Source organism: Poeciliopsis prolifica, unplaced genomic scaffold (genome assembly GCF_027474105.1).
Source record: "Poeciliopsis prolifica strain line A6 unplaced genomic scaffold, Auburn_PproV2 SCAFFOLD150, whole genome shotgun sequence".
In the NCBI taxonomy this organism is placed as follows: domain Eukaryota; kingdom Metazoa; phylum Chordata; class Actinopteri; order Cyprinodontiformes; family Poeciliidae; genus Poeciliopsis; species Poeciliopsis prolifica.
This window is the reverse complement of record NW_026562525.1, coordinates 193,921-206,186: the sequence shown is the minus strand read 5'-3', so window position 1 is coordinate 206,186 and position 12,266 is coordinate 193,921. Positions and strand designations below refer to the sequence as shown.

Genomic DNA, 12,266 nt, shown 5'->3' with positions numbered 1-12,266 from the left:
CGTATATATATTATCTTTGTGAGAGATTAGATTTAGCACTTTATTTTTCACATAATGGGTTATAGCAGAAAATAAAATGGTCTGTATTGTTCATATGTGGAATCACCATAATTAAAAAAAAACAGAATTCTGAATTAATCACAAAGAATCAGAAAAGAAAAAGCTTATTTTAATTTTAAATCAAAATTTGCTGAGTATAATAGATCTAAATTTAGGAATTATACATTTTAACATCCCCTGTGATTGTAAATATATACATTTTCCAGTCTCTGATATGTAGAGTGTTCAATCATTTTTTCTGCAGTCACAGAAGAGGATTGTCATCCCCTCTTTTGCAGAAAGAAAACCAACAAAAAAAAAGTTACTTGTGAAATTGTCGAAAACAGGTCTTGTTCTTCTTGATGCACAGGTGCACTTTGCACTTTGAACATTTGAAGACGGTCTGGCCCTTACACTGAGGCATCTTGCAGCGTTGCCGTCCTCTTTCCACCACCGGCCAGTGACCGACAGCATCTGAACGCACTTTCAGTGTCGGGATCTCCTTAGCTGGGCCCCGACGTTTCTTCTTCTCAAATTCACTTTCCACGTCAAAGTAAGGCCATCCCCTCTTCTTCTTGGACAGGTCTTTGCCTTGCATGAAAAGAGCTTGTGCAATTGAAACCCTAAAAGCAAGAAAGTCCTTCTGCCTCCGTCTTGGAATACCCAGCGATTCGCAATCACGTTTGTATAACAGCCAGCTGTTCACAATGACCATATCGAGGAAATGACAAAACAGCCTGTGGTAATACTTCCTGGACCTAATCTGGGTGCGATAGGATGTAATCAGCACATCAAGGGCATCGATGCCGGCCACAAACTTGTTGTACAGGTTGATGATGTTGGGATATTCCACTGAATGTTTTTGCTTCAGCTTTCTGTTCCATTTTTGGACATTGGTCATAGGCTGAGCACCAGCAAAGGTGCTAGCAACGATCACCCCCTTATAGTAAAACCACTTGACTGCTCTTATTTCCAAATCATCGACGGCAACCCGTTTCTCCTCAAAAGACCCCAATCCCTTCTTCTTCATCTCAGAGTCGGTGCTAAAGTTGCAGCCTTGGAGGCCATTTTGCTCCACAGCACCAAGGGCTGGTATCCCCTTATTTGTGAGAGCTGCAAACAAATCAATGGACGTAAACTGACTGCCAAAATACAAAAGATGATTGACAGAACCATGGATGACTTGTGCAAGCTTCAGGACTATGTTTCCACTTGCCCCGATGTCTGGTTCTCCAGGTAGAGGATCCATTTTCCCTGTAACTACATTGAACGAGTGAATCAGGCCCTTTGTATCACACAACACGAAGATCTTGTATCCCCATCTGCGTAACCTTTTAGGGATATATTGCACCAGACTAGAATCACATTTTAAAGGGACCATTTGCTGAGCAATACACAGCATCTGATCTTTCGGGAGGTTGTTAAACTTTTGGAGAAGTGAATCAAAAACCGGCCTGATTTTGAAGAGTGCGTCTCCGCTGTTGGCGGCCATGGTGCTGTTGTCGTTGAAATGAAGAAACTCCTTAATCTTCTTCCATCGCTCCCGGGTCATCACATCAGCCACATACTCTACTCTGCACTCGCTGGACCAGTACATTCCTGAATTTGGAAGATGTAGAATACTCATGTACACTAACGTCCCGATAAACTGCTCGAGTTCATTTCGATCCAGCTTGAGGCCAGAGTAGCGATTGCGTGTGCTTTCTTGAGAGAAATACAGATTGCTTTGTTCTACAATAATATCCAAAAGATCCGCGTCGAAGAAGTCCCGGAAATACTGAATGGGTTCTCTGGTTTCATCAGAGAACCCATCAGACGTGGGAAGAGAACCTCGCCACTTTGGGATGTTTTTCGCAGAGTCCTCTGACTGCACCGTCTCCCACGACAACCTTCGCCATCGTCTCGTTTCTGCAGAGGCCGGTTGAGCCCATGCGGTAGCGGCGCTGGTGCTGGCAGCTGGATCGTTGTCGCTGTCGGAGTCTTCATCACTGCTGCTTTCATCACCTGGTTTAGGTCTGTTGTCCTCATCGCTGTCGTCGCTGTCACTGAGGCAGCTGTCATCGCTTTCCACTGGTGGGACTCTGGTTCGAAGCCTGCAGTCCTGCAGAAAGCGATGATTAGGTTCTGCTTTTAAATATTTAAGTCCTCGCCTCTTATGATTTTTGTTTGACGTTCTTGGTCATCTTGTAATTTTACTAGATTTATGTGTTTAGAAAAGTGCTATGAAAATAAACTATTATTATTAAAGGTAGAGGTACAAATCTGCAGGATTCTGTTTTTATTGGACTTTTCCCTTAAATGTTACATAAATAGTTTTTATTTCTATTCTGCATTCCCTGGTATTTTAATAAAACCACTCGTTTTCTTATTTGCTTGTCATTTACAGTGCCTTTCAAAAGTAGTGAATGTTTAACCTATTATATTTTTACAAATCAGTAATGAGCAACAAAATTTGGTTGTTTTGACAAATAAAATTACAAAAAAAGACTTTAAAAGTGTGGTGTGTAATTTTTATTTACATTTTTTTTTTTTTTACATTTTTGTTAAAACTCCATTAAAATTTAATGAGATAATCTGTGAAAGATTGGTCTCCCCCTCCCTGAGCTACTATAGCAGTCTGACCAAAAACAACCAATCAGAGCCAGGAGGAGGATCTTGGTGCCGTCAATCAATCTCGTGTCCTCGCTCCTAATTGTTCTAATAGTGGAGAAACAACTATATGTTGCAGGAAAACCGTTTATTGACCATCCTACGTGGCTATGGTATCTAACAATCACAACAGGATGTGCTAGCTGCAAGAAGATCTGCATCTAGATCTTCTTGATTGAGACACATCCATATAGATTGGTGCTGCTACTAAATACCAATTTGAATGGCATAAATATTTAGTGAATTAAAACATTCTTCAGCAACTTGTGTGTGGATTTTCTCACCTGTGTTTCACTGCTTTGACGTCTAGTTGTTTGTCTTCTGAACAACGTGGGACGGTCTAATCGACACAGAAAGGTGGTGATTAAAATGTGACTTATAAATAATTAAAACATTCATTTTAACCGTCACACAACAGGGACAAATTAAAAACTTTTTTTTTTTCACACGTACCTGTACGATTGAACTTCAGGAAGTGAGTCTTTGGACAGACTTTTCGCTCATTGTTTCAGTTTTATACTTGAGCTTTGCTAACTCTGGTTCTGATTTTTGCCTAATTGATCCCAGCAGGGACTCAGTCGAAGACATAAGTAGATTTCAAACTGCAGCAATGCATTCTGGGTACAGACTAAATGTCATTTACTGCAGTGGAGCAGATCACAGGTGGAGAACGTGGCTCCAGTTTTCCACCAAATGTCTTCATCACTGAAAATTTTAAACTTTCAATCTTTTTGAAAGTTTACAATTTTAAACTTTAGACCTAAAGACCTCAAAAGGTTTTTCAAGACATTTGTAAAACTGCTTTGAATCTGAAGCAAATAGTTAACATTTCAAATAGTTCAGTCAGGAGATTCTGTTTAAAGAGAGAACAGCGTAAAACAAACCAAAACAAGGGGGGTTTACACAAAACTTATTTAAATTATAGTATTAGGTTAATTTTGCTGTAAGGCATTTTCTTAAGTAAAATTATTCAAATTACATTTCTATAAATGATTAAGCAGACAAGTTAATTTTTGAGCATTTTGAATCAATTCAGAATTCAAAGGTCTGCACCTGTGATACATCATATGTATTTAATATTTTTAAATATCGGCTATAACTGCGACTTTTAATACAGGATATTGATAATGACCCTAATTTGTATTTCGGCACCTTTTATTTCCGCAAAAACACACATGATGCCAAGATCAAGTGATGTACACATGAGCAAAATCAAATGTCACTTTTTTTTAGTTGCTTTATTTGATGTTTAAAACAAAACATCAATTCAACAAGATAACAAGCATAACTAATTGAATAAAATGAAACAAAACAGCTTCACTCGGTTAAAAACATCAAGTAGGAAAACATGTGAAATGGCGTAAACAGAATTTAAAAAATAAAAGCTTAATTTCATTTCATATGTATCTTTAACTGAACTTAAAAAAAATACATTTTTACCAAGTAGAGCAAATATCTTAGTACACTTGAAATAAGGCAAAAATAATTTCTAAGTAACTTTTCAGCAATATATAGAAGCTTTGCTTTAGGTAAATAATTCCTCAAAGTTTGTGAAAAAGTTCTAGTTTCACTTAACACAAGAAAAATGTAGGAAGTAAAATAATAATCAGATATTCGTACTTTTTCATCAATATTTAGAAATGATTGACTTAAAAAAAACATTAGCTTTCTGAAAAGTTGCATATAAGATAGTTTTGTGTTATTTCAAGCTCAAACATATTTGGACGAGAAAGTTGGTAAAAACATTGTGTTTTGCAGTGTGACTACTCTAACTGGGCCTTGGTCATGTCCTCGATGTGATGCTGGTTTCCCTTCATAAACATCAGACTCTCAAAGTTAATATCCGACAAACTTGCCCTCAGAACGTCGTTGCCTTGACAGAACAGGCGCCCGACGGCAGCGCTGGACGGGACGGGCGTGTTATATTTGGTGAACAAGTCGATCAAAACCTGCTCGCCCAGAAAGGCCCGATCCGTCATGGCGTCCTTGGATCCGGCCTCCAGCCAGGTCTTCACCAGGTTCTGAGCCTTCCACTTCAGCGACCTGTGGCTCCTGCCGTCACAGGACCGAGTGATGTTGCTGAAGAAGTCATCTTCCTCATCATCCTCCTCCTCCTCATTGCTGGGGGAGTCACTGCCCTCCTCACTGAGCGCGCTCAGGGCTGCCAGTACGACTGCCTCCATTGCTTTGGTCACTCTGCCAACCTGGCTGCTATTGAACTGCTCCAACCAGAACAGACGAAACTTGGGGTGGAAGGCAGCAGCTAGCTGGCATTCCAGGTCTTCCAGGAGGGGCCCAAACCTTTTAGAGATTCCTGCCAGTATTGCGTCCACCAGAGGACTGCAATGCAGCAGACGCTTTAACTTGACCTCCTTCAGCCTCATCACGGTGGCTGCTACTGTTGGCAGAAGGCTACCGAGATAGGCCTGGTCCTCCCCCTGGATTTTATCCAAAGCCTTGGCGACGTTACACATCACCTGCCCGTATTCACTCAGGAAGCCGACGTCAGAGTCGGTGAAGGGCTGCAGCTTCAGCTGTGTCGTCACCCTGTTCACAGCATCCCTGTTTTTCTCAAGCAGGCTGTTGAGGACTACAACAGAGTCATAAGTTGAGATCCATCTGGTACCGGTGGGGACCGCCAACCTCCTCTTCAACGCGTCAAATATGCAGGCTGCCGCCACCGTGCTGCGGCTCTGCAGGTTCCACAGCGCCCGAGCTTTGGACATGGCCTTCCTGTAGGCTGACCTGAACAGAGCGCAGTTCAGAGCCTCACTGGCATCCACACTGGCTACCAGATTAAAGGTATGAGCTGCACACTTCATGTGCGTTGGCAGGTTATGGCCCAGGTTGCTGGACTTGTCAAGGGTGGCATCAACGGAGATGTACTCCACGCCTCCAGCCTCGGGATCCACATCCTGGATCCAATCTTCTTCCGAATCAGCAGCGGCTTCAGGAATGTTTGGCAAGAACTCGGCTTCTGCACCAAACTGCACAAACGTCTTCACAAAGTTTTTACCATTATCCGTCGTGGTTCTGGTCACTTTGTCTTGCAGATTGAACTTGGAATGGGTAACCAGCATGGCCTGGGCGAGATCATCAGAGGAGTGATGACCTTTGACCCGAGTGCAGGCCAAGAGGGCGTGGCGTCTTGTGCGAGTCTTGGGGTCCAGCCAATGTGCCGTCATGCCCAGGTAGGACCTGTTGTGGGCAGACCAACAGTCCGCAGTGGTCGCAACCCACGGGATGTCCTCAAGCAATCTGCATTTAAAAACAAAACATTAATATTTAACATAAATTTACTCTGTATAGATAAAGTTGAGCACAATATAAAACAATCAAACTAATCTCTCATATGATAGTTCATTAGAACAGAAATTACTGAGCTCATTTTAGCATCATGTGAGTAAATTATTAAATGATTGCTTATTGCAACACATACAATATTCAGTGTAAACTGTCCTTGGTATTCTTGGTGTATTATGTGACAGAAATATTAATTGGTTAATTTGATGTTTTTGTTTGGTAAATACATGTTGTGCTCTGTAACGTTCTGCGTGGTGTAAATGACTATCAACAAGTAAACTAAATAAATGTATAGATACTGAAGAGAAATGTATGTTAACCACCTTAAGTGTAAAAGGTTAAAAGGGACACTGATTATAGATGTTGGTTGACTGTAACTGTGTTTTCAAACATTGTAGTCTTACAAATGTTGGTGTGATTTGCTTTCACACTGCACTGTGTCAAACAATTCAAACCCTGTTCATCACAACACTCCAATTTGTTGTTTTATACAAGTTCCTGTAGAATATTAAATCAAATATTCTGATTAGTTACTCAGTACTTCAATAACCTCTTAAGGAGCTTCTTGAATGGCTACTTTTGACTTTTAGAGTAAAAATACATTAAGCAGTGCTATTATTTCTTGAGTACAATTTTTGTACCCACCTCTGAATGGAGGATGGTCGGAATATAAGGTCAGTCTATTTGTCTGCCGTCGACTGTTGCGATGTAACTTTGTTTATTCTTTTATTACACTACGATCAACAAAGTCAAACTAGCCAATCATTGAACTATAAACTACACCTTTCTAAAAATAAGAAAACTGATTAACAAATACCTTATGAGATACTCTTCCAGCTGATCATGGCTGGCCAAGATGCTCCTGCTCAGGGTGCGACGGGACATGGACGTCATGATGGGGTTCAACATCTTTATCAGGCCAACAAAGGTGGGGGACTCCACTACATGTAATGGTAGAATGTTGTGGACAAACAGGTCCACAATCTGTTTGTCCACCATAGACTGGCTGACATCAGTTCCAGCAGTTTTGGAAGAAGTCTCACCAAAGCTGGGCTGCCGCGCTCTCTTTGCACATGGCTGTGACGACTGGCTACTCGCGCTGCTGCTAACAGATAGTCTGTGTTTCCCACGTGAAGAGCCGGCCTTGATGTCCTCCTCGAACTGGGTGGCATGCGCCGGATGTTTCCGGTTGATATGCGACTTTAAATTGTACAGACTCTTCGCTTGTCCCTTGATGGTGATCTTCTTGGGTTGGCACAGGACGCACTGGAAGTGGAGGGTTTTTTCGTTGGACTTATCCCTGGCCTCGAAAAAAAAGTAGTCCTTCAGGTGGGGCCACGGGTGAGACTCCAGGCTCTCAACCTCAGCGAACTTTGCCTCACCTACAGCCGTTGTTGCCGACTCCTCTTCTACGCGTGGTTCATCCACAAAATAAACGCTTTGTAAGCGAGCTGAAAACAACGGAAGACTGCAGCGTTACACAATGCTTCGTTTAGCTTCCCACCACTGAGTCGAATAAATTAAATGCATTTACATAATGCATTCATTTATTACTAAATGAATGCATTATTTAGCACCCACACATCACGTCTTGTCACATGACACATGGTGAGCTATGTTGGCACGTTGTCAACCAATTACAACTTATCTTCAACGAAATTATTTATTTCTTTGGTAAGGTTTTTGTCAACTGAAGGTTTTTGAAAGTTTGCAAAATAATTAAAATGGCACTTTAGGATTTGTCTGGGAAAATTAATTTAGGGGAAGCTAATTGCACTAAACGCTTTTAAAGTTAGCAAAATATTAGCGGATTAGCGAAGGTGTTTGTGATATGCCTCAGCTCGTATGAGTCTAAGTCATCTGTACTAGATGATATTAGTTTAAAAAAAATAATGGGTTATATAAAAAGAAATATTTGTATTGTCATATGACAAGTAAATATTTTTTGTAATCAAGGATTTTCCATTAAGTAGAAAAGCAACTCACCTGTGTGAATTCTCATGTGTTTCCTCTTGGAGCCATCTTGAGGAAAAAACCCATCATGCATTTCTTCAGAGAACAGATTTTTCCAGCATTTCCCATTTGGTTCCAGATCTTCGTCTTGCCTTAATTGTGAGTCATTTTCTTCCTGAACCTGGTTCTCAGCTTCAGGAGCATCCAGGGGGTCCACTTGGTGTCCGTCTGGTTCAAGGTGGTATTTTTCTTCGTGTACAGGAGAAACCTCAAAGGTATAAGTCTTCCACTTCAGTAAAAGATGATCTTCATCCTGACTGACACAGTGTTCCTCCTCTTCCTCTTTTATTTGGGAAGCTTCAAACTCCTGCTGCTCTTCTTTAAGTAGTGGGGAATTTCGTTCTTCCTGATGCCCCCTTATCTGTTGATTTTCTGCCCCATCTTGCTCTTCTTTAACCTGCAGAGGTTCTGCTTTCTTCTGGTGCAAATTGCAGTTCCTTTCTTGCTTGCTGTGCTGCTCCATTTCAACATACTATAGTTGTAGAAAGGAAAACAGAAAAAAATAAAAATAGTAGGTCAAATAACCATACTTTCCTTACTCTTTGCTTACACAAATGCATTATTTAGCACCTCAACATTAAACAATATACATAAAAATACAGTGGATCAACAAGTACACAGATATAGCTGCAATCTAAATTTTTCGTAGTACCGTATTTTCTAGACTATAAAGCGCACCTCACTATAAGCCGCAGCCATAAAGTAAAAAAAAAAGAAAGAAAAAAGGAAAAGTACATATATAAGACAAATCAATCAAACAGCTGCAGCTGATCCAAACGCTGCTGCTCGCTTTCTCACTAAAACCAGGAAGGTAGAGCACATCACCCCAGTCCCTACACTGGCTCCCTGTAGCTCAGAGAATAGTCTTTGAAATACTGTTGTTTATAAATCACTGAACGGTTCAGCACCACAATACATCTGCTGTTGTTGTATCAACCTTCTCAGGCCTTCTGGTTCTCCTCTTCATCCCAAGAACCAAACATAGAGAAGCAGCATCCAGCTTCTCTGCACCACAAATCTGGAACAAACTTCCAGAAAACTGCAAAACAGCTAAAACACTGACTTCCTTTAAAACTAAAATCCCACCTGTTTACAGTTGTATTTGAAACGTAATTGATTATAAGTTGAATGATGACACTCGATTTCATGTAATGTTTTGATTGTTGATTCTATGTTACATGACTTTGTGTTTGTTATGATGCAAAGCACATCAAAATGCCTTGTTGCTAAAATGTGAGATACAAATAAAATTTGACTGATTGATAAGCTGCACCGGGCTACAAGCCGCTGATATCTCCCCAACAAAACAGTAGAGGGGGACAGACAACCCAAAGTTTGATTCATAACAGGTCAATATATTATTAGTCAAACATATTCATAACATTTTTGGCATCACATTAATTTGTAAACAAATTTATTAAGGTTGAAAAAAAAGAAAAAACTGCCAAGTTTAGCTTTAAATGAACTGATTAAGGTAATTTCCAAACAGTGCCTGTAACATAGTAAAACAAAACAGAAAAGTTATTGATTGGTTTATTCATCTTCCTCCTGAGCACTGAAACCACCGAAGTCATCTTCTTTAGTGTCGGAGTTGAACAGCTTCATCACATACCTTTTCTTTCTCTATGTCAGTGTTACTCTCCGTGTCGCTGTCATCCCGGGGCACAGCTGGCTCTGAAGCTGTAGTTCCCTCTTCACGCAGCAGTCCAGCCTTTCGAAACCCCCTGATGATGGTGGATTCATTCACTCTGCTCCACGCTGTTAGGATCCACTGACAGACCTCAGAAAATGACGCTCTTCGCATTCGGCCAGTTTTTGTGGAGGATTTATTCCCGCTACTCACCCAAGCCTCCCATTCACTCCTGAGTGCTGCTTTAAATGCTCGATTCACACTGATGTCAAGGGGTTGCAAATACTTTGCTGTACCTCCAGGAATAACGGCGGGAATTGAGCTGGTTTTCTTGATGACTTCTTTCACTGAATCAGTGATGTAGGCCTTCATACTATCCAAAACAAGCAGCGCTTTTTGCCGCTGATAAAATCCTCCCGGGCGCTTTCCGTAGCACTCCGTTAACCAGTTCTTCATCAGATTTTCTGTCATCCGTCCTTTCAGGTTCACTTTGACTAAAATGTCCTTCGGGAGTTGGTCTTTTGGCATAGTTTTGCGTTTAAAAATCACCATCGGGGGGAGCTTTTTTCCAGAAGCGGTGCAGCCCAGGACACAAGTGAAATGTGTCCTCTCGTGTCCATTGGTTTTCTCCATTGAACCTGTCTTGTTTACAGTCTTGGTCAGAGACATATCAAATGTCAATGAGACTTCATCCATATTTAGAATATTGTCTGTTCCAATGGTGTTCTCCGTGATCTGTGTTTCAACAAATTGTCGGAAATTTGTAACTTTTTCCTGGTAGTCCGGGGGGATTCGCTGACAGACAGTTGTCTGTGTCCTGATGAACAGGTTCTTTCTTCTCATAAACCTCAAACACCAAGACGGTCCTCCAATAAAATCATCAATATTCATTTGGCGGGCAATTGATAGGGCATTCTGCCGGATTTGCATTGTGGATACGCCTCGGCCGCCTGCTCTCTGAGTGTTTACCCACTCCTCAAGAACATCTTCAAGTTCAGGCCACCTGCTTTCATGTCCTCTGAAAGCCTTTCTTGTCTTTTGGCATTCCTTGAGTTCTACCTGCTGCCGTTTCCAACGCCGAATCATGGATTCGTTCACGCCGAGCTTAAGTGCAGCAGCTCTATTTCCCTCCAGTGCTGCCAGGTCGATAGCCTTCAACTTAAAAGCGGCATCATATGAAGTTCTTCGTGCGGTTTCCATGATGAGGTATGAGTTTGAAAGAAAACCTGCTGCTACCATGTGTTTGTGCAAAGTTTAAACCGGAAGTTTCTTCTTTGATTTCCAACTTTGACGTCCTATGAGTCACTTCTTGCTAAAGCGCCCCCTGGCGGTTAAAGAAAACACAGAAAAGCCGCACCTTCGCATAAGCCGCATGGTTCAACGCAAGTCAAACAGGTTTTATAGTACTGGTTACTTACAACTTTATATTATTTCACATTTAGCCTTTCATTTTTGTTAATACTCCGTATGAAACAAGTCTAACTGTTCCAATATAGATGAATGGTGGCTAATGCTAGCAACACAATCCCGATAACATATTTCTCTCCATTTTCTGGAAACAAAACACTTAGGGGAACTTGTTAAAAACTAGATGTTAAATTAGCATGTGTGTAATCGGATAAATGCGAAATAAGCCATCAAAAACTGTAATAAACAGCATACTAACAAACTAACACCGCATTCTGCAGACGGGCAGCCATATTGGATACCAAACACATTGCTCGGCCAACGGAGACTTTGCTATTCGCAATAAGAACTTCAAGGGGTGTTATTGTTTTATTTCCCAGTCAGAATAAGCACAAAATTATTTAATCCATCTACTGATAGCCTCGGATACAAGAAAACTCGTGTATACATAATCTAAGACGGAATAGTGGTGACAATACAAACATCGGAACTGCATTCAACAACTTCTCCTAATTGTTCTCAACACCGGTGTTTCAAATCTGTTCGGTAGGTTAGCGCGTCCGTCGTGCTCTTCCTCGGACTCGACGATGATTTCTTAACATAGTGTGGATTTTAACTATTGCTTAATGAAATCTATCTGAAGATTAACCGAAGACACTCAACACTCACCTACTCCTTCCTCAAAGTAACACACAAAAAAATAAAACAAAGTACGACGCTGGCGCGTTGTTCCTCCCGAAGCGTCTCGCTGCAGATCATGGAGAGAAATTTCACCCGGAAACAAAATCTTCCGCTCGGGTTCAACTCAACCGTTTGCAAGGCCCATTACTGACCCCTACTGGATTGGATGGTGAACAGCGAGGAGGCGGAAACAAATATATTACCCTTTACTAAATAAAAGTCATCCCTTATATTTTTAAAAATACATTCTTAATTATGCATTTATATGTATATATTTATTTTAGGTGTGTACCTGAGGTGATTCCAAACTCTTTTATTGACTTTATACTGCTTAAAGAGATACAGTGATTTAAAGAGAGTTTTTACAATATTTGAATGTTCAGATTGAATATTCAGCCATCTAGAGTCCAGAAACAGCAGTTTGTCATAAGAGATGACTTCTACCAACAACATAATGAAACATAATCCCTTAAATTAGATTTTATCTCTTTTTTTATTTTCATTTTGCCTACTGGCAAAAACACTGGGCAGCAGAGACATCCAT

General features: G+C 40.9%; 1 protein-coding gene across 3 annotated transcripts; it reads right to left on the bottom strand.

Annotated features, from left to right (window-relative positions):
* Positions 1 to 87: 87 nt before the first annotated feature.
* LOC129355892 (chimeric ERCC6-PGBD3 protein-like) lies at positions 88 to 11,809 on the bottom strand. 3 transcript variants are annotated; one of them, XM_055025511.1, is made up of 5 exons: positions 11,711 to 11,803; positions 9,617 to 10,958; positions 7,978 to 8,476; positions 2,973 to 3,028; positions 88 to 2,140 (listed from the first exon to the last, which is right to left on the bottom strand). In XM_055025511.1, exons 2-5 carry the CDS (start codon positions 10,871 to 10,873, stop codon positions 362 to 364), a joined length of 3,591 nt encoding a protein of 1,196 aa, XP_054881486.1. In that variant the 5' UTR covers positions 10,874 to 10,958; positions 11,711 to 11,803; the 3' UTR covers positions 88 to 361. The 3 variants fall into 3 exon arrangements, with proteins under 3 accessions (XP_054881486.1, XP_054881485.1, XP_054881487.1); XM_055025510.1 differs by lacking the exons at positions 88 to 2,140; positions 2,973 to 3,028 and adding exons at positions 4,015 to 5,946; positions 6,809 to 7,442; XM_055025512.1 differs by lacking the exons at positions 88 to 2,140; positions 2,973 to 3,028; positions 9,617 to 10,958 and adding exons at positions 4,015 to 5,946; positions 6,809 to 7,442 and having other exon boundaries at positions 11,711 to 11,809.
* Positions 11,810 to 12,266: the final 457 nt, after the last annotated feature.

Coding starts and splice junctions, on each gene's coding strand:
- LOC129355892 (XM_055025510.1), bottom strand. CDS start 10,873: ATGGTAGCAGCAGGTTTTCTTTCAAACTCATACCTCATCATGGAAACC. Junction 8,477..9,616: donor CTGACATAGAGAAAGAAAAG/GTATGTGATGAA, acceptor CTACAACTATAG/TATGTTGAAATGGAGCAGCA. Junction 5,947..6,808: donor CTGGAAGAGTATCTCATAAG/GTATTTGTTAAT, acceptor TTTTAAATGCAG/ATTGCTTGAGGACATCCCGT.